This window comes from Cygnus olor, chromosome 1 (assembly GCF_009769625.2).
Source record: "Cygnus olor isolate bCygOlo1 chromosome 1, bCygOlo1.pri.v2, whole genome shotgun sequence".
Taxonomy (NCBI): Eukaryota; Metazoa; Chordata; class Aves; order Anseriformes; family Anatidae; genus Cygnus; species Cygnus olor.
The window spans coordinates 57,429,575-57,451,016 of NC_049169.1; the positions used below are offsets into that span (position 1 = coordinate 57,429,575).

At 44.5% G+C, this 21,442-nt stretch overlaps 1 protein-coding gene across 1 annotated transcript; it reads right to left on the reverse strand.

Moving 5' to 3' along the window:
* Nucleotides 1–14,611: 14,611 nt before the first annotated feature.
* Nucleotides 14,612–17,620, reverse strand: ASCL4 (achaete-scute family bHLH transcription factor 4). The gene has a single exon (XM_040559702.1). It carries the CDS (start codon nt 16,551–16,553, stop codon nt 15,987–15,989), a length of 567 nt encoding a protein of 188 aa, XP_040415636.1. The 5' UTR covers nt 16,554–17,620; the 3' UTR covers nt 14,612–15,986.
* Nucleotides 17,621–21,442: the final 3,822 nt, after the last annotated feature.

Below are 21,442 nucleotides of genomic sequence, written 5' to 3' on the forward strand. Positions count from 1 at the left end.
GGGGAAGGCCGTGGCAGCACCGACCGCCAGCTCCGAGGAACCGCTCTGAATGGGGGCTGAGAGCAGCTGCCGGGCAGGGGAAGGACTCAGACCCACTACCAAAGCCTCACTGGGCCTTCCAACTCCTGCAGCTTTCCAGGAAGTCTCTCTTCAATGCCGTGAGCCATAGCAGAGGTCTCTGGAAACCTGTGGGCAACTGCATCCCCATGGGGAAGAAACCGGCAGCCCTTTGGGTTATAGCGTTCGGGTCTCAGGGTGCCAGCACTGCTCTGCATTTCTAATTCAGTCCCCAGGCAGCAGGCTCCCTGCTATACTGCCAAAAATAGTTACACCCCATAACTCCTCATTACCTTTTTTACAGTTCCAGGCAGAAGGAAAGGTGGGTCTCCCGTCTGGAATAAAGCTTGCCGATAAATCACTCCGTTAGCCAGCGCCTGGCTTTTAAGAACCGTAACCTGTTTGCACTTTTAATCTTTTTTTTTTTTTTTTAAAGAAAAAGCTGGTTGTTTTATTTTTGACTAACGCTTGTTATTGTTAGGCTATAAATCTGTGGCATTCACAGACAAGTTATCAAGCTTTAAAATCATAGATAGACCAATCAGTTCCTCCACTGTTTCCCTGCCAAATCCTTAACCACTTCTTGGACGAGGAAGAAAAAAGCATCACTGTAAATTATTTCTTTCCCAGAGGGTATTTATATTGTAGCTGTCGCCAAAGGGATTTTCTCCATTCACCTATCACAGGAGGGCTTTTTTTTGTTCCTTTTCTCCAGGCAGATAGAGAAAGGGCTGTGATGAGTGCTTTCTTCCCCATTTTGGCTGTGTTTTGAGCTTAGCCCATAAAGGGCTTTGTCATTTCCCTTCCCACCATATGCCTGTGCATGTCTGCAGCGAAGGACTGAACCCTGTAGCGGAAGGGAAGCCTCTTTGCCCAGCCAGAGGCCGTGACCCAGGGCTGTGCTAGCAGGAGGGTACCCCCATGGCACAGAAGCAGCCCTGGAAGGGGCCTGTGGTGCCTGTTTGGCAGCCAGCTGGGAAGCAGGAGGGATATCCCTGCTCACAGGCATTTGGGGTGACGGGGTTCTGCTCCAGAGAGAGTTTGTCCCTCTTGTCCCTGCCTCAGACCCAGGGCCTCTGAAAGGCCTCCAAAACCATCCTATTTCAGAAAATGCACAGGCTCCTGGCTGCTCTTCCTGTCAAACCCCGCAAGCTCTTCCATTACTGGTCAGTGGACGAGGCAAAAGTTTTATCTTGATTGAGAAACATGAAGCCTTGTTTGTGAGACAAATACTCATTTCCTTGTCTCCTGGGCAGGAATTCAAACTATTTGATTATTATCAATAGCAGGCAAGAGCATCGTTGCTGTCTTCTTCCCTCCCTATTCCTCTGGCAGAAAGTGAATCCTCCATCACAGATCAAGTTTGGCATAACGCTGAGGCATCTGGGGAAAGCTTCAGAGAGCAGCTTTCAGTATTGAGCCACTGGAGACTTGTCCTACTGATGTCAAGTAATTTCATTTTCCTGTGTCTTGGTGCTCTATCTGACAGTGGTCTTTTATTAGTCTTTCTGATTTAAATACTAAGCTCTGAATCAGGGACCATGCCTTGCAGGCATGCAGCAGCTCCGAGTGCCCATCTCCTCCTGGTCTTCTGGCACCACTGGAGGGAGGGGTTCACTCCTGTTGTGATCTAAACTGAGAGCACGAAAGCTTATAAACTGTCCAGTTTCCATTAGTCACTCCAGATTTTGAAGTTTTTCATAGTGCCCTGGTTACAAAGCAGAGCCCCTAGCCAGATCCTTACCTTGAGTTCAGTGCCAGAGAGGTTCCTAAGACCTAGACCTAGACCTAGACCTAGGTTCCTAGACTTGTGTGAAGTGCTAAATGCTGCTCCTCGCTTTTGCCATGTGCATGCATTCATGTGCCAAGGGACGGAAGCTGAGGGAAGGACAGAAGCTGAGGGAGCGTCAGGTTACTCATGGGGATGTTTGGGTTCCCACTGTCGCCACCAGGAGGAGGATGAAAACACAGCCTCTCCTTCCTGGCACAAAAAGCTCACTGAGTAGCTCTATCTAGGTGCAGCCTTGACTTCTCTTTGCAAAATAAGAAGATAGCACATCTGGAGATGCACACATAGCACAAGAGCAGGCTGAAGGTAGCAAAGAAGTGAGGCATGGATGAGAAGTGCCAGGAGGGCAGCCTGGGAGACCAGAACTGCCCTGTGTGACCTACGGCATGCCCCATGAAATGCCCTGGAGCTGACAAAGCTGCTGGGGAATGTCACCATCACTCAAGGAAATGCCCTGCTGAGCCTTCAGCTGTGCTGCTGCCCCCCCAAAAAACAGCCATGAGGCAAGCAGATCAACAAGGGAGAAATGAGATCTGTCAGTCCAATGCAAAACCAAAAAAACAGAGCAAGTGAATGCTAACTCTTCCATTTCCTCAGTGGTAGCTCCCCCACCAGTTGCACTTCCAAGCTTATGACACTCCTTGAGGTGGTGTTCACTTGCTCAGGAACCGCTGCTGTGTGTCATGAGTTTAGAAAGCCTCTCCAACACAGGTGAGTGTGTCAGTAGCACTGACATGCAGTGTGCCAGCAACTCCATACACCTGGGCAAGAGTGAGTGGAAGCATTGCATTGCTCCATCTTCTGTCACGCATGCTTGCTGAGCGCCATCTGTGGTGTAGGATGGTGTAGCAGATAATTGCCAGCTACTTTTCTACTGGTTTGATCTTAGGTTTAGCTATGGGTGAACTAGATAGTCATCTTGAGTCACTAATACCGAAGCTACTCCTCTGCCCTGCTCTGTTGCCAGTGTGCTGTGGAAAAGTAAATCCAGACAGACTCATAACTGAGTCAGTCCTAATATTAATGCCAACTGCAGAGTCAGGGAAGTCTTCTAGGGACCTCTCCCACCAACCTTCCACAGGCCTGCCTCAGCAGAGACCAGCATTGCTTGGAGCAGGAGATTCGGGAAGTGGGGCTGGGACAATCCTGGAAGATTTGAGTCCTTCTTTACCTAGACCCTGGACACGTTCTGGGTGTGAAACAAGTTAACATAGCTTCTGGATATCTTCAGTTGTCCAGCAAAGGTTCTTGGTGTACTTGTCCTGAATGCTCCTGTGTGCAGGGCAGCCGTAAGCAGGGAGGCATGCACCAGTGGCCTACACCAGCTCCTTCTGGCTATGCTCCCAGCAAAGGCAGTTTTCCAGGGCAAGCTGGGGTGGGCTTTCTCCAGCATTTTTTTTTTTTGCTGATGAAGCCTATTTGCCTCACCTAGACTTCCCATTCAATTCATCAGTTTGCTTTGTCTGGAGGGTGAGGAAGAAGATTGGAGTGGGCAGAGGGACAGCTCTTGACTGACTTTTTTAGCAGGAAGCATTTCAGCAGCACATTTCAGCACAAGGGGCTTTGCTTCAGTGTATTTCATGGAAGACTCCAAAAAATCCTGAGATCAAACCAAGACATTGCACTTCTCAGCCCATGAAAGGTGAGGAGACCTCAGGGTGTCCCCAGCTTGCACCTAATGGCTGACCCAGCATGCAGGCCTCAGAGGTGCTGTGGTGGGGCTCCTCGTGCTGGTGCCTCCTTCACTCTGCCCTGGTCACCCCTCACATGGCCGCCTTCCTCCCTGGTCTGTGGAGCCCAGGCGATGAAAAGCTGGATTCGGCGTGTTTCGTGTTCAGCCCGTGTTTCACAACACCAGCTTTTCTACAGGCCCACCTCCCCCCTCCCCGCCTGTGGTGACTCATCCCAGGAATTTTAATCTCCGTGGTCTGTCTGTAGTTGTAAAATATAATACCAACGAAGTTGGGCTTATTTATCCCGAAGCCATGAAACTGTTGTCAGAAGAAATTGATACGCACTACTGAGGGGAGAAAAAGGGCTGCTGCTGGGGAGGATTTGACTCGAACGTGGCTTTGAATTCTCAGCACTTCAAATGGAAATTTCCCTTTTTGAAGTGGATCCATTTTCATCTCCATTCCTTTCTTTTCTTTTAAACTACAGGAGTGAGGACTTGGAGGGCTTATTTGTGGGAGCTCCTGCTGTGGCTCTCATCTGCAAGAAGTTTCCATCACCGTGCCACAGGTGCCCAGGCGCCTCGCCTCTCATGGGAGCCCTGGAGAAATGGCTTGGTGTGAAGGTCCTCCTGCAAGGTGGAGCTGATCTGCTTGGCTTTAGATGGCCCTTTACCTGAAGCTGTGGCTCTGGAGGACCTGTGGACACAGTGGCAGAGACATTGCCCTCATGTGAGGATGGTCCAAGCACTGCCTCCCTGGCCTTCCTCCTGGGGAGCAGCCTTTAATCCCTCACCCATGGTACTGCTGAGACCCACCACCGTCCCATAGTGGGCATTCCCTTGGGGGACCCAACGAGCTGTATCTGACCCCGGCACACATCTGAGCTGTCCACTGTGCCAGATACTGCCATGGTTTCTTCTCCAGCAGCATGCCAGCGCATTTCCCCCAGCAGTCCAGCCTGAGACATACATCAGCTCCTGTCCTCCTAAACAAGGAGCCAGCATCTCACCAGCCACAAGCCCAGAGGGAATCGAGGTGCATTGTGTTCCTTGTGGTAAGGAAGAAGGACAAGTCCTTTACAAAGTGGAGAGATCTGCACTTCTGCTTTCTCTGTGGGCTGAGGGAGCAGCTGAACCACTGAGCACATCAGTGCTGGTTTTCCATTAGTTGTGTTGCTGAGAAGTTCACAGCAGGTGTTGCTGCAAGGCTCTGTCGAGGGAGTTCCTTTGATGGAGGTTTTTCCATGACTATGGAAGGAAGAAAAAATCGTACTCCAAGCAGTGAGAAGTTGTGTGGCTGTCACCACCACTTTTCCCATGCACAGTGTTTTAGAGATACCACCCAACACCTCTTAAACCCAATGTATAGACCTTCACCAACACAAGCAGGAGATGGATCAGGCTCCTTTCCATCCCTTAGACATATTAATTTCTGTACCACCATCTTGATGGCTTTTAAAGCTGGGCTCACCCAGCAGCTGCTGGATTACCATCCCGTGGACCTGTTTCAGCCACTGAGCTAAGCGTATCTCCCTGGGCCCTCAGCACCTGACCAGCTCTGGACACAGAGGATTTGCCCACGTAAACACCAAGCATATCCTAGGCACTCTAGATCAAATCACAGGGTCTTCCCTTTCCTTCAAAGACATCTGAGGCGTAATGTCTAAAAGAAGCAGATCAAACATGTAAATTTGAACTGAGATTAATTACACGTTTGCAACTTGAGGAGAAAAAAAAAGCCATTTATGTTTGTCTGCATTAACTATGCCCGTGGGGGTGTTCCTTTGTCTTTGTATGTGATGATACCCCATGAGAGATTAGGTCTAGTTCCACCAGATCTCTTGAAAAGCCTTAAAGGCTTCAGGAAACTCTGCAAATACGTTTCAGCAGGAGGTAGACAACGAGAAGGGAAGTGTCGGCATTGCTTCCTCAGAGCACTGGAGAAGCCTTTGTTGAGTGGCTTGAGGCTAGTTCTCAGCTCCTGGATTTCAAACAGATATAATTATCACTTGGATAAGGTTCAGGACTTGGAGGGAGCTGCCAAATCTTTCATGAAGTGATGAGTTTGTCCCACTGGATCTGGGATAAAAAAAAAAAAAAAAAAAAAAAAACAAGAAAGAAAGGAGGAAAATGATTTACCATATAGGTGTTGTCTTACATACATAATGTGCCAAGTAGAATATACTCTTAGTGCTGTCCTGTAGCCTGTCTTATACACATTTTCCCTTTGGAGCATCTGTGTAGTAATTTTATTTATTTTTATTTATTTATTATCTCTCTGAAACCAAGAGATACTGGAATTGTCTCTATAAAATCTATTGTCCAAAGATCTCTATCCTAAGTATTCTCAGAAAAAAATAAAGTGTCTGATCTTCCAGGGTTCCCACTGATTCTCCAAAGCTTTTGAGTTTTTTTTTTTTTACACAGCCCTGGAACTGCCTTTCCTTAAACATTCCTGAGTAAATTCTAAGTTCAATGGATTTCCATTCATACTTTTCATGGTGTCTGCATGGCTTAAAACTTCAGATCTGCCTAAGCTGCAAGTTGCTTTTGTAATCTTTGCAATGAAGTCCCTGTCAATATTTGAGCTTGTGGCCTTTGCTCTCAGTATTAAAAATCAGGGCTGACTGAAAAGAGTGGAATGGTTTAGGAAAATAAATAAATAAATAAAATAAATAAAAGCTGCCCCTGTTTTGCAAACATGGTTCAATATACATCCATTTTTACGGTATTTTTACTTGTATCCTTTTGAACTGAAAATCTCCATTAGAATTATTCCAGAACATTTCCTTATCTGTAAAATTTGACTTTAGATATAAAATAAAATATATCATCCTGATGATTCATGGACATAGGTTGCTGATGCTGTTGTCACACCCAAGTGGCACTTCATACCAGATACTAACACCAGATGCCCCTCTGCCCTGCTCCATGCTCCAAGCCCCCAGTTCCCAGTGCTTGGGACCACTGCAGTAGGTTCTTGGTGGCATTTGTTGCATGCACGTCTGTGCCTACACTTGTACCTAAACTGCTACTTTAACTCTTGCAATTAAGAACCACAAAGAAAACTCACCAGTGACCTTCCTAGATGTGTTCTTAACATGTTTCAGCCAAAGGAAGTCTGGCCAGAGACCCCACTTTAGGCTTCCTTCTTGGAGAAGAAACCCTGAAACCGTGAACGTACTCTTAGTGCCCCCCTTTCTGGCAGTCTGAACTCAGGCCCACATGGATGAAACCTTGGGCTCCTTTCACAGCAGCTTTCACCAGGCATCTCCCTTAGCTCTGCCTAAACTCTTTTCCAACCATTCTTGTCCAGCTGCTGTCCAAAAATGCCTGTTCTGCACAATGCCAATGCTGACAGTCTTGCTCTCACCTAGTCCACACTCTGCACAGCCATCTCCTGCCCAGCCACAGTTCCTGATACCCTTCACTCAACATAAACTGTACCTTTATTAGTTTTGCAGTGGTTATCAGGTGATGGAAAGACCTAAACCATGACTTTTTAAACGGAAGATGCAAATGCAAAATATGTTCCTTAAGACAATGACCTCAAAACACAGCTTTTCTTTCCAATTAAAAAGCTCTGAAAATGCTGACTGTTCCTACTACAGAGTGACTCAGCCATTGCACTGTGATTGAGTTGTCGTTCTTTTTCTTGTCCTTTCCACGTGAGCTCCTACAGCACATGCAGATACAACTTGGCGCCCTCCTGAAACTAGCTTTAGTAAAAATTGAGCCAGCTGGTAACTGAATGAGCTTCTCAGACGGGGTACTATAAACAACATTTAATAACCTTATGCTTTATGGGCTCGTTAATGTAAATGGAGCTTTTGAAGCTTTCATAGCACTGAAAAATGCAAAGCAATGGAGCATGCAGCACATAAACAGAGGCGAATGCCCCGCATTTGTGCTGCACGTGTCGTGGTGACATGCTGCACGGCCCAGCTTTGATCTGTCCAGCAGGCCCCTCGGGATGTGCCGCCACTGCTTCCACGGGGCATCAGCATCCCGGCGAAGCGGGACTGCAGCCTGGGTAACGCTCACGGGCAGGCTTATCTGTGAGCTTGGGGCACGTGGGAGCAAAATGGCAGCCAGGCAGCCAGGTGATATTTTCCAGCAAAACAAGGCAGGATCTGCTGCGGTTCCCAGCACAGCTTCAAGAAGAGGGCCACGCTGTTGCTGAAATGGAGGGGAAACTTGGGGCTGAAGTAATCTGGGTTTATAACTTGATTCCCAAGCCTCCTGATGGTGGGCTGAGCGCTGTCATCAGCCCCTGCTTCCCAGCTAGAGCACAGCCTGTTCACAGCAGCTCAGTGCTTTGATAAGGAATACGCTTGGAGGTGCTTGGCAATGACTAACAAGGAAAGATGAATGAGGGGTGATGGTAGGCAGATAACTGTGGTGTGGCTGACGTGCAGGCAGACAGATACACTGTCATGCAAATGTTGTGGTCTCAGCCTTTTTTTTTTTTTTTTTTGCACAATGACTGGTGGTAAAATCATATTGCTGCTTCTTTTTTGATAGTTTTATTTATTTATTTATTTATAATTTTGCTTATTAAATAGCTTCCTGCCCATCTCCAGCCCAGCTGCTGCGATCCGTCTTCACCAAGATCAGCACATAGTGTGGTCAGCAGAGAGGTGTAAGGAAGGAGGGATGCTAAGGTCAGGCTGCTGTATGAGAAGGACACCAATTACACAGCCAGGCCATGGCCCTATACCCTTGAACCTATAGCAATAGCCAGAGCTACAGGGGCAAACAAGACAGAAAGAGGAAGAGAGAACTACAGAGACTGATGGACAGTAGCAATATGTAAATAAACTTCCGACTCCCAGCGTGTGGGACAGAGAAGGAGGAGGACAGAGGAAGAGTGGTGCCTGTGGAGAAACTCCTCATTTAAGAGAGAAATGTCTTGTGCTTGGACTCTCCACATGCTCCATGCTCTTCATCATAGCTCTCACTTTGGTGCTGGGCTCCTCCTAGCCTCCCTGCTATTCTGTGTTCCTCCTCCAGGATGCAGGACCACTGTGTAGTTCAGCCCCAGCCTGCCCCACCTCTCATTTCTGGCTCATGACAGAGACAGCAGATGCAGCAGGTCATGGCCACATTTGTGAGGGGTGCCCAAAGTGAGCACAGCCTCAAGATGGAAAGCTGAGTCCTCCCTGAACTCAGGGCACCCTGAGCCACAGGAATGAGGAAAGCACTTTAAATGGTAGAAAACACTCACACTGGCTGGTGGAGTGTCAGGCTCTCTCTCCAGCCCTGCCTATGCTTCCCTTTATGTCCTGATCGATGAGGGTGACTGCTTTGCTTGCTCTTATTAGCATTTCTGCTATGTAAGATCTCACAGCTCTTTTTCATCTCCACAGGGTTTGCCTGCAAATGTGTTATATGTTATCATGTTACCTTCAAATCTTTTTTTTTTTTTTTCTCATGAGTTAATCCTCCCCAAAGGTGTCATATCTAATTTGCTCTTATTTCCCTGGTTTCAGCCATGCAGCTAATTTGATATCACACAGTGTGCCACACTTCAAAACCACTTTCTTTTCTCCCTCTCATCCTTCCTCCTTCTCCTGTGTACAAACACCACAGCACACATGCCTGTGTTTGTACATCCACCTTATTTTATTTATACATTACACAGTTTATTATCAGTTTCATTCATTAAGCATCAGTGAGCTTTAATACCACTGGGTGTGGGGATGTACGGATCACCTCCATATGAGTGTTCCCATGGGACAAGCCTTCTGCAGCTGAGTCCGGGACTTCTGCAGTGCTTCTTAAATTTAAAGAACTACATCTAGAGAGTGGCATAATATATCATAATGCTGGCAGTAAAACAAATACATAAAAAGACCTGAAAAATCCATTTATTTAAATTTTCAATCCGTCAGCCTCTCACGGTTCACTCATTCAGTTTCCTCCTCTCAAATCCAAAACCTCCTCAGAGTATTTATATTTTCATCCCTTGTCCCCAGTAGACAGGACAAAAGGCAGCATGTTCTACTAGTGCAAAACATGTTTGCCTGCTGATGCCCATGGGCTGGCTGGCCATCAAGCAGGTCAAACTGAAAAAAGAATTTGATCTAGTGGCAATTACAGAGATATGATGGGACAGCTCACATGACTGGAATGTGGTCATGAATGGGTATGTCCTGCTCAGGAAATCCAAAGTTTTAGGGGGACTGGCCCCTTTAGCCATATCTGAAGACAGTAATGGTAATGAACCAGGGTCTTCAACCACCCAGCTTCATAGATGGATGCATCAACCTTGACGAATCTCCTTGGTTTACACAACTGCACCAAGTTATGACTGGAGGTGGCCAAAGAGCAGACGCACCACATGTTCTCTATGTTGCCCCAGGGGTTATGGCCTCTAGCAGTTGGGTGGCATGGAAATCTGACCCAGCATCAAGCACCACAGCTCATCAGCCACAGCCATAAGCCCTCAGCTGGGCTCCCCACCTCTGCCCAACCCCTATTTTGACAAGAATTGGAGAAAGTTGATTTGTATTTTGATACTCTCTTTTCATGGGGGGTTGTTGAAAAACAGGTAGAGGCTCAGAAGCTTTAGGGGATGGAAGCTCTCAAACACAGAGTGTTGTCTAAGCTTTGTTTCCATTGGAAATCAGACCAAGAAAAAAAAAACTTACTTTGCTTTGTCTCAGATGTGCAAGGTGTGGGACTGCGAGCATGCATGCGGTTCCTGGTCTCCCCAAGAAAAACTCAGTGGTAGGGCTCTGCTTCGGGGCTGGGCTGTGGGTACCCCAACATTTCCAGCTTGTATGCATGCAGCTACTGTGTTTCTTAGGAAAGAACGGTTCTTTTGTAAGCTATGACAAATAAAAGGAAACCAATTAAACTAACCTTTTATTGTGCTTTTCCTTTGAAGTGCATCCAATAAACCCAGCCTGTGCATGTAGCTGCACTATCCATTCCTGAGCTGGGTTTTAGTTGTTATTCACTTCATTTTTCAGCTCAGTTTGTAAACTGAGGAAAAGTTTTCTCTTCTGAGGCTGTACCTCACTGCCAGGCTGGAGCTCTAAGCCTTTGTCCTCACCTCAGCCCAGGCGTGGCAGAGGCAAGGCTCCGCAGCCTTCACATGCTCGCAGGTAGCTGCCATGGTGCTGGGCCTACCCTGAGAGCATGCTGCACGCTCAGGCCTTGGAGGGACGAGTTCTGGCAACTGAGGTGATAACCAAGCATACGTGGGCCACCAGGTGACTTTCACACAGGGCTTTATCCAGCAAGAACAGCTCCTTTGAGCCCAGCGAAAGGTGTGCTCCTGTAAAGGCCTAGTGGGAAGACCGCAGTGGAGCGGAGTGCTGTGGCACTGCAAACAAGGACTCATGTCTTTCCCCAGGCCCGCCTTTTGACTTGCCTTTCAACATGAGATTTTTTCAAGTGATACAAGAGGGCAAGGCTGCTGAATTGTGGAAGCTAAAACAAACCCTGTTAAATCCCACCCACAGACAATGGTAGGTCAGAAAAATAGGAATATTCTGACAGGAATAACCATGAAATGTGGATATGAATGGGTAAGGGAAGGATTCTCTGATGACTAAACAAGGGGTCCCTTTCACTCCTGAAAAGCACTACCAGCCTCTTGCGCAGAACATTAAATGACCATCTTGTTCCCTGTTGACTTTCCAGGGTCTTGGCTCAGGGTAGCTGCCCTCACTCCCTGGAAAGAAGTATGTTTTCAGTTCAGTCAAAAGAATGCTAGTCATAACATTTTCAGCCAGCTCTGGAGCATCTTCTGAGCACTGCCACCTTGCCAAACTGCTGTAAATTGCAAACAAATGCTCTTAGCAATGTGCGCTCATTTCCCCAGCATCCTAACCTGACCCCTCTCTGTATATGATCCTCCATTGACTGCGTGGAGATCCACTGAAGCATGGAGAGAGATAGTCTCCTTTAGAAACACCTTCACTCCTCCGTTTTGTTCTTCCTGGCTTGCTTATCTGAGAGAAGTTTTCCATTGCTCTGCCAGTGAACATACCCACAGCGAGGTAGAGAAAAGGTGTAAAAATCACGTGGGAAATACACAAGTGAGCATTTACAGATTTGTACCTGTGAGCATGCCTCTTGCATGTAGGTTGACAAAGAATGTTGCACATCTTGCTTTTACAGGGCTTTGAGATCTACAGCTGGACAGCCTTGCATGAGAGTACGGCTGGGTATGGCTACTCTCTTAGGACTTTGCTGCTTCCCATTTATCTAGAACAAATTTCTCTCTTACTTTGCAGCTGTTTACCTGCATGCTGAGGGTTACTACTGACGAGGTATGGGCTGAGGTTATATGAGCTTAGACTCTATTTTGCAGAGACTGACTTGAAACCTTTTGCAGCTATAGGGATTGACCTCATCCAACCCCAGCAGGGCTCTCCTGTTGGTACCACTTGAAATGTTTCAGACCTTTTTTAATTTTTTTTAATTTTTTTTTGCCTACTTCCAAGTGTGCTGGTGGCAAATGTTTTCAAAGATTCTTTATTTTTGTGTGGCTGTTCCTCGTTCATTTATTCCGGTGGGATAAATTGACCCTGATTGCTTTACTGTCTGAACATGACTTCTCTGCAGTGCCTTCTGGTTTTCTTTGGCCACGTTATTGACACTGGGTAATATAACATGAAAGGAGTGCGGACAGGCTTTTACAAAGAAATCAGCTAAATAGCTATTAGAGGATTAAAAGCAATCCCATGGCCAGGATTACACATCTTTAAAATGCTGATAGGATCAAGGAGCAAATGGATTTGTAATTTAATGGCAGAAGAGGGAAGATGACAGATGCATTTTTTTTTTTTTTTTCACATTTGATGGAAAGATTAAAGTGTCTGTATTTCATGTGCAGGAGTTTGATAAAGCTGCAGCATGGTTGCCTAGGGATATCAGTGTTCACCTCTCTTGTAAATAGTGACTGCACCACATGGAGAGAATCCTTCTGGTCACCATTTTTATTAAAACTTTAACTCTCAGGGTGACAAGTTGGATCATTGTCTGCTTTCAAAGTCTCATAATGATACACTTTAGAAGCTTTGAAGAAAACCTTTGTCTAGACAGAAACAGCTTAAGAAGCTTTTGAAATGTAGCATTCACTTGAAACCTTTGTTGACACGTAGGAAGCGCTGATCCATATTTGGGAAATCTTTAGCTTTCTTCTACTTCCCTGTGCTAGAAGTGTGCAAGAAGTTTGCATGCCAGCAGGAACCGGGAGAAAGGAAATGTACAACCTCCCTAGGAGTGGTTCAACCTGTCACAGATTTTTTGCACAGAAAGAACTTCATTTTCATCCAGAAACTCATTTTCCTTTAAAATTAAATTAAGCTACCTGTGATAATCTAGTTTTTGCAGCTTCAGCATTGAGGTTGGGTCAGGAGGTACATTAAGGACATCTCCAGAGCTGTTAAAGAGTAAAATGTAAAATCTGAAATGTGCATATAAACATATTATTATTAATATATAGACTTTTTAACCAGTCTTCTTGACGTGAGGCCCGGGGGTCTTTCCCAAAACATTATTTCACAAAATCCAGGCTTGGTTCTGACTGCAGAATATTAAGGATATACAAGAAATAAACCAGCCCCATCTAGACATGCAGCAGATCAGCCTGCACCTCACATGGGAAGGGTCACCCTACAGCAGCGATGGTGAAGCACAGGCCCACAGTCGAGATTCTCCCCCATCGGTTAGACTCCCCTTGAGGCACATCCCACATGAGGTGAAGCTAAAAGGGGCAGAGCCATGGCTCAGCCTGCTTCTCTGTCCAGCTGGACTAGCTGATCACTGAGAAGGCAGCATGCCCTACTCTCCCTCTGGGATTTGGAAACACAGGATTATGGCTCTTGGATATGTCAACGCAGAGGTCAAACCTCCGTGATAAGCATCTGACCGAAAAATTTATTTGGAGAGTTATCTGATGTTTCCTGCCTGGAAAGTAACAGGCATTCTGGTCGTTTTTATTTTTACTGGTTTAGTTTGATTCGGTTACTTACTGTCATTATACATATGTATGTTAAGTGCTTTTCATCTTCGAAGTGCTTTACAAACAACTATGTGTTTCACAGAATTTGACTCAGGTACTCTGAGGAAGCATATATTTTTTCACAGATAACAGAGATTTAATCTGTGTTTAGAGGGAGAAATGCAATTCAGGCTTGCTGATAGTTACCACTGGTTATCATATTTCCAGAAATCTCAAAACTAAGGCAGAGAGAGAGTTTGAATCTCTTCTCAGAGGCCACAAAGGGAAGAAGAAAACCTATAAAAATAGTAGAACCTGATCAGACATACCTACCACTACCTTACACTTCTCCCCTTTCTTGGATAACAAATACAAACGCTTATGCACCCCAAAATTAGTGCTTCAGCTCCAGAGCCTTAGCGAGAACTGTCCAGGTAACTGTGCTTAAACTCTTTGGGTCTGGGAAACAGACCTGCAAAAGTAACAGTTCTTACAAAAAAACTAAATAGTCTTTAGAAAAGGAACCTGTCTACCACCCAAAGAATAAAGGACAAAGTTTGTGACTGCCACTGACATTTTTAACAGTGCCACTTCAGTATGGTCAGGCTGAGTGAATGATCTGAGCCACTTGCTCACTTAGGCTCTTTCAGTTTCTGAATTGTGTGTGGTTTGCCTAAGTGTTTTTCAAAATTATTGGCTGTGAATTAAGAAGAAATAATTGGGATCAAAGCTCTAGCAATAGCTAGACCCAAGTAACTCCACTGCAGGTACATGAAAGCAGGCACTCAATAGATAATAGTGCGCAAATGTTCATAGCAGTATGCTAGAAATCAGCACATTATTTTTATACCTAATAATTTTGATTAGATGCCAACAGCACAAACCACCTCCCTATCTAGGTTTAAAAATCTAGGTTAAAAATTTAGTTTCATAGGTAGTACTTTGTCTGCACTTCCTATCCATTTTCTTTATTCTTTACTGAACATTCGTTGTTCCTGCAAGCAGTGATGTCCCATTCATTACCCACTGAAAGTGAAAACAAAACCAAACCAAAACAAAAAAACAGACAAACAAACACCACTAAACCACAGCCAGAATATATTCCTTTTTTTTTTTTTTTATTATTTAAATGAAATTTATGGACACATAAAATTGAGGTATTTAGTCAGTATGTGTTCTCATTTATACACAAGTATTTTTTTCAGCTGGTCAGTCAGCATATGTGAAGGAAAGACAAAAAGATACAAAACCATCTCACCAACATGAGGCCAAAAAAAGCAGATGTTTGAAAAGTTTGTGCAAAATGTAAGAAGGAGTTTACCCCAAATTCAGAATCGGATTTAAGCACATAGATAAATGTTAATTAAATCTGGCCTTAGAAAAACAAAGATTTTTTGATCAATTTGGAGAAAAGTTCTCATTTTAAGCAGACATTGTTCAAATTATAAGTATTTCATACATTTTGAGATATCAGTTTGAAAAGGTATATTCTTTGAAAAAGTAATGCAACATTCTGATCAAAAGGAGAAATACCTACATTTTCATGCAGATATAAACTGATATATTTAATGTTACCCTTTCCGTACATTAATTTAATGTACATTTCTGTACCTTTCAGGACTTAACCTCTACAGGAACACGTTTGTAAGCATATAATTTCTGACCTGTCAAAAAGACACAGTCAGGACTAGTTTGTGTACAACTCAGTTTTCAGAAAATAAAGAAACAGACTGGCAACATTTTTCTGTATCACGAATGGAGCTTTGCTTTTATAGGTGCAGTTTTACAAATCTCTGTCTACCACTTCCCAGAATGGATTCCAGTGAAAGGGTCCAACTTTCTTTTCCTGAAAATTATCCTTTGGATAATCACCAAATAGCCAGAGTCCGATGCATGAGTTGCTTCTTTCACTTTAGAAGAAGCCATAAAAGAAATTAATTCACAAATGTAGGCTTATTTATAAAAACACTGTCTTTTCAGAAATAGGAGTATTTCTGTGGGTTTTCTAAAAAAATGTAGGGAAAGATATGTTATCTAGATCTTACCTTTCCCAGTCCAAATGTTTGTAACCCGGTATGTCTCAGGTTAGCACTCAGGAAAAACAGACAATAAAACTTAAAGGAGGAAGCGGGATAAAGCGGAGGGGAGTTTCCTGAAATGGATTTATCTGGTTTTGCTGTCTCCTCGAGTGAAGGGCAAAAGAAAACAGGCAAACAGAATAAAAGCTGAATGAAAAGTAGAAGGCAAAAGTTGCTTTGGTTTTAACAAGCCAAAGTTTAGTAACACAGCTGAAACAACCTAAGCAATATCTATTTGCTTAAGAATCATCTTTAAGTTTTGTGCAGACAACATTTAAAGTTCTTTGACAGATTGAAAATACCTTTATCTTTTTTTCCTAGCTGTTTTCCCTTTTCCTGGTACTCATTTTAATCTGTAGAAAAATCCCTGGGGTTTTAGTTTTGGTTTTCAGCTGATCTTGAAGGCTTCTGTCTCCAGGGGGCCATTTCCTAGCTGCCCGCCTCCTCAAATTCACTGTAGGGGGATGAAGCTGAGGAGGTTTTAGACTCTCCATCACTGTTGCACTCCCGCAGGGGACCAGGACTGGGACCATCAGGGAGCTCCTTGGCGGAGAGCGTTTCCTTACTGTTAGACCCTAGGGGATGGCAGTCCAGCAAGCTCTGCAGGTGCTTGATGTAGCTTATTGCAGCTCGCAGGGTCTCCACTTTGCTGAGGCGCTTGTCAGCAAATTCTTTGGGCAGGTGCTCCCTCAGGCGCGTGTAGCCCTCGTTCACGCAGCGCACCCGCTGCCTCTCCCTCTCGTTCCTCTTTCGAATGAAGGCAGGCTCAAAGGAATAGTCATAGACGCCCACGTAGCCAGGGAACGGGATGTAGGAGATGCGACCTGCGTGCCCACCGTAGGCTTGCTCCCAGTAAGATGGGTCCAGGTGGAAGGGAACCCCGAAGGGCTCTCTCAGGGGGACCCCGTGGGGATGCACATGGCTGCTAGCCAGGGACATCGCTCCTGGAAATGCAATCCTGTTCAACAGTCCATCATCCTCTTTACCGCTGTCCATGCTCCGTCTTTTCTCACCAGTGCAATGTCAGCTCCTGAATTTGGCTTCCAAATCTTGTATCAATCCAAACGAGGAGGAAACATTTGTGTAGGTACTCTGCCCCGCAGGCTGCAGATTCCTCCTGCGGTGTGTAAAAACTCAGATCTCAAAGCACTGCGAACAGCTCATGAGGTCCACTCTGTGCTTGGTAATCAGCTCTAAGGCTTGATGTTTTTATAGATGCAGGATGCCAGCTAATTTACAGACAGGTATCGAGGACCATCATTCCACACATTAAACCCTTCTTTTCCTCTGATCTTCATATTTCAAAAGATAATAAGAGGGTTCCTGTGTATTCCTTTTCTCCCTGCTTGAAATTATGACCATACGAGTTAACGCCAAACATAAATAATCTTCCAGGCTCTAAACACTTCTCATGTATTGTAATCCACAATATCGTTTGATATAATTGTCTCCAAAAGCTGGGTAATTTGCAAAGTTTACAGGGATCTTCAAAGTTTTGGCAGAACTCCTCCTTTTCAGGAACCAAGGATCTTCTGTCATCTGAAAACTACCCAAAGGCTTTTCACAATGAAATCCAAAAGACAACTGCAAGCTTTGTTGTTTCGGCTGCTCTGGTCTAACTGAAACAGCTCACGAGCAGTTTGCAAAACTTATACGGCACGTCTCTAGCTTTCTGGAGAAGCTGAGAAATCTTCAAAGGAAAGAGTGCTCTCTTGTGGTTGCAAGTCATGTCAGATCAAGAATGCATATGTGCAAGCACAAGAGGAAAACTGCTTTCTTCACCTGAACAGAGGCCTTTTTAAGAAGTATGAGTTTCACAAATTGAAAATGAGCATTTTCAAAAAATATGCAACATTGTGCCTGTTTCTACTCGTTGCAGAGCTGTTCTGGTCAGCACTATAAGCACCTGCCTCAGATGATCAGACACAGAGATTATGCCCCGACTGGCTGCCCCAGCGTAGCCGTTACTAGATGTTCACCTAGATAGGGGCTTACTAGTGGGACCCTACAAAATGCTTTAACTGGGGAGCTGAAAATCCCTCTCAGTTGTGCCAGATCCTTGCTGCATCCACCAGTTTTCCTGCAGCTTGCTAAGAAGTGGAGGTAGAAAGAAGAAAAGGACTTTTGGCGGCGAATTTCTTTTCTTTTTTTTTTTTTTCTTTTGCCACCATCAGTTTGGTGAGTTGAACATTTTGTCTGGGAGTGCTGTGGGAAGGGACGTACGTGAAAAGGTACAGGCATGCAGGCTCTGTTAAAACTGTTCTTTTGCTCAAAGTGAAAGTTTCCGCCCTGCTCAGTCTTTCATGCCAAACAGTCTCTGAAGCGTGAGTAACTGAAACAACATCCTCCCCTCTGAGAAACACATCTATGTCTCTGCTGAGTCAGAAACCTGCAGCAATGATGTCAGCGTGCGTTTTCAAGTCAGCTTCTGTAAACCTGCTGGCCTGTTCTGCAGCTTTAAAAAACAATGCTGCAGGAGCAATCCAGATTGTAATCTTCAAAGTATGATGAACGTATATGGAGACTGTTCCAAACAGACGTAAATGAGAACAATCGTCTACTCTGATTTATGCCAGGGGCAGGATCAGCACCAAAATGGCTCAAAATCCCGGGCAAGTATCCATCTACTTTCACCTCTGTCACCAACATTGACTAGCAAGAGACAATAACTCAAGCTGAAGGTTTCATAGCATTACCTAATGGTTAGCTAATGCATTTTATGAGAAGTTGAGATCTTATCCAGTCACAACTAAACGTCTTTCTAAAATGTCTGCCATTGTTTAGATGGAAGGGATGGGTGTGGGGCCAGAATTAGTGGGGAACACCCCGTGGTATGTACAACTCATTTCAGATCAAATAATCAAGACCCCTTTCTGCCTCTTAAATATCTGTGGAGACTCTTGAATGGCATTTGTTTTTCAACATCACTTGCACTACAAATTTTGCTGTCAGAGAGGTGTCTAGCAGAAGTGTTTTCAGAACAGAATTCTTAAATGAAAATATTGCATTCACTGTAGCACTAAGGTAGGCAAGGACTTTCAGTCTTCCTAAAGCAAAGAAGATGTTGGCCTCTAAGCAAATACCTGAAGTAGGAAAAGGACATTTGATGTGTGTCATTATTCTATTGAAAATGCTGTTCTCTGTCATATGCAGCACAAGCAAAGACCTTCCCCAGTCTAGGATCTTTGCAGCAGCACGTAGGGAAATAGCAGCATGCCTCTTGGGGCTCTCAGGTAACAAAACTTTTCACAGCTCTCTGTGACCCTGCCAGAAATCCGGCCACATTCAAAAGGCAGGGTTAGGTTTCAGTTCTGTCATCAAATGCACTATTCTTTGCTGCCAGGCTTCTTTACCGTGTTTACTGTAAATGCAGGTCACCTGCACTTCTCAGGGGGTCAGATCTGCACCTGTGCTAAACACTTGCACCTCCTGCAGAAAAACCCACCTTGTTAATTACTTAAAGAAATAAATACAAAAAAATATTACATGTGAATGTGATTTGTTAACCCATGTGGCTGAAAGAGTTGGTCTCATAGCAGAGTCTGCAGGCTGCTTGTGTTTCTGAGCAAGAGAAGTAAGAAAACACGCCACAAGCACTCGCTGAGCGTCCTATCTTGTTGACAAATCTCATGTCACTCCCTCAGACAGGGCTTTGCCCCTGGGCCCGGAGCCACACAAGGCAATACATCACGTGTCCCATGGCAGGTCCCCTGTGCAAGTGCGAGCAGGGTGAGGGCGATGCATGGTGCTTGCACTGACCTTCACACGGTGCAGGTCCTTATTGATGTGGCTACGTGCACAGGCTCGGGAAAGCTGCAGGACTGGCCCACATGTTCCTTTTAATTTGACAGGCAGGTGAAGACTGCATGGATAATATCCCTCTTCTAAGAAAAGCTTTTGATCCTCATTCTTAGGCTGTTTCCCAGATTAACTTCTCTTCACGCCTTTGCCTGGATGATGCTTTGACTCCAGAATGCCACATCCTCCAAGCTGAAAGGAAGCAGAGGGCCTGGCTGGCTTTCCGTGTGGTAGAAGTCAGGTGTTATTCACTGCTCTACGATTGCAGAAAAGTCCTGCTTCAGAGCTGTTGCAAGAGGATATTCAGGCTCTGAGGTTCTGGAAGCTCTGCTGTTTCCACTTGTATCACATGTTTTGCCTTTTTTTTTTTTTTTTTTTTTCAATACAAAGTTTAAATGGGGACACTGGGACATTCCTTACATACTCTGTTGCCTGTGGCATTCGACTAGGTTTCCTTCTTTCTCTGCTTCTTTTTACTTCACTATATGCACTTAATTATCCAGTCAAAACTAAGAGAAAATATTTCCCACATACATAAAAATAAAGCATCGAGGCGTCTTCCTTCCAGATATAACTTAGTTGTGGTTTTAATTGCATATATCCTAACACAGTATCTGCAAGAACATAATCTTTGTACAAAGGAACCCTCAACTTGTTCACACTCCCACAAGAATCATGAATAATACTACTGACATTTTTGTGTTACAGAGTGACTGCTTTGAATTACTCAAAGCAACAGATTCTCCTTGACACCATGTCCCTCGGTGTCTGAAATGAAAGTCATCATTGGAAATATTGTAGTAGAAACACAAGCATCAGCTGAACACATGCAAGTTCACCTACTTCCCGACAGATGAGGTCTCAACTATTTTATCTGTGAACCTATTACTGAGGAGGAGGAAGAAGAAAACACATCAGGAGTTTAAAAAAAAAAAAAAAAACAACCCTCACAACATTATGCATTTATTATATTTTACTGTTCTGTAATTATACTGAATTCTAGGACTTATTATATATGTTGTAGATTGTCTGGGCTGTTACAGTTTATTAACAGATATAAAACTGAAATTAACAGTTTCTTGTGTTAACTGCATATCACAGAAGTACTATTAATAACTGCAATTTAGATGGAGATTGAGGAATATAAGAATGAATTTGTGCATTGCTGATACTTTTAGCAGTGTGGGCCATCTCTCTCCAGCTCTATAGCTAGAAGCGAGTGCTGCATCTAACCTACAGAGGCTGCACACTGTGACTGTCACCAAAATATGGGTGGGCATGCAAAGCGTCAACAAGCCCATAAAAAGTGGAAGGAAATCTGGGTATTTGATATTAAATGGCTGGCCTCAACCATAGTTGTTTGCACAGTCTTCACCCAGTGTAACTCTGCTCACCCTGAGAAAGAACCCCAGGCAGGTGAACAACAGCAGGAGAGAACCGATAGCTGTGACATGTGGGCATGGTCCTGCAGGACTTCTGCTCGCGCTGCAGAGAAGTACTAACTCATGCTAACTGCATCATTTTCCCTGTGACTTCAAGAGTCCCCCTTATTTTTCAGGATGTCTCCAGGATATTAATACAACTTGAAAAATAGCTCTGTAATTTGTTCTCACGCAGCAAGTACCACACAGCAAGTCAATAAACTAAGCTTTCAGGGGACTAAGCTTTCAGTTGTCTTATCAAAACACTTCACATATAACACGTGTTTCATATATAAAAAATATCTTCCCTTTCAGAAGAAACGTTTCTGAAATGTGTTTTATCACAACACCTTGGGCATGCAGAATAGGTCTCTGCAGACACAGATTAATTTCTCATTCAGCGACACTTCATAGTACCACTGGCTTCCTTTGATACTGATGCTTTATGCCAGCAGTTAAACTATCACTTGTTCAAGGGAGGAAGGTGGCTACAAGAAAACCTGAAATCTTGAAGAAGTCATGCTTGCCAGTCAGAGAAAATACTTTTGTCTACCTATAACTACACCCAATCTGTCTCCTAGGTTCAAAGTATTACTGTCAGCTCAGGTAGTTGAAATAATGTGAGGATTTCAGCACCAGGCCAGTTCTCTGGTAGGGCTGCACTGT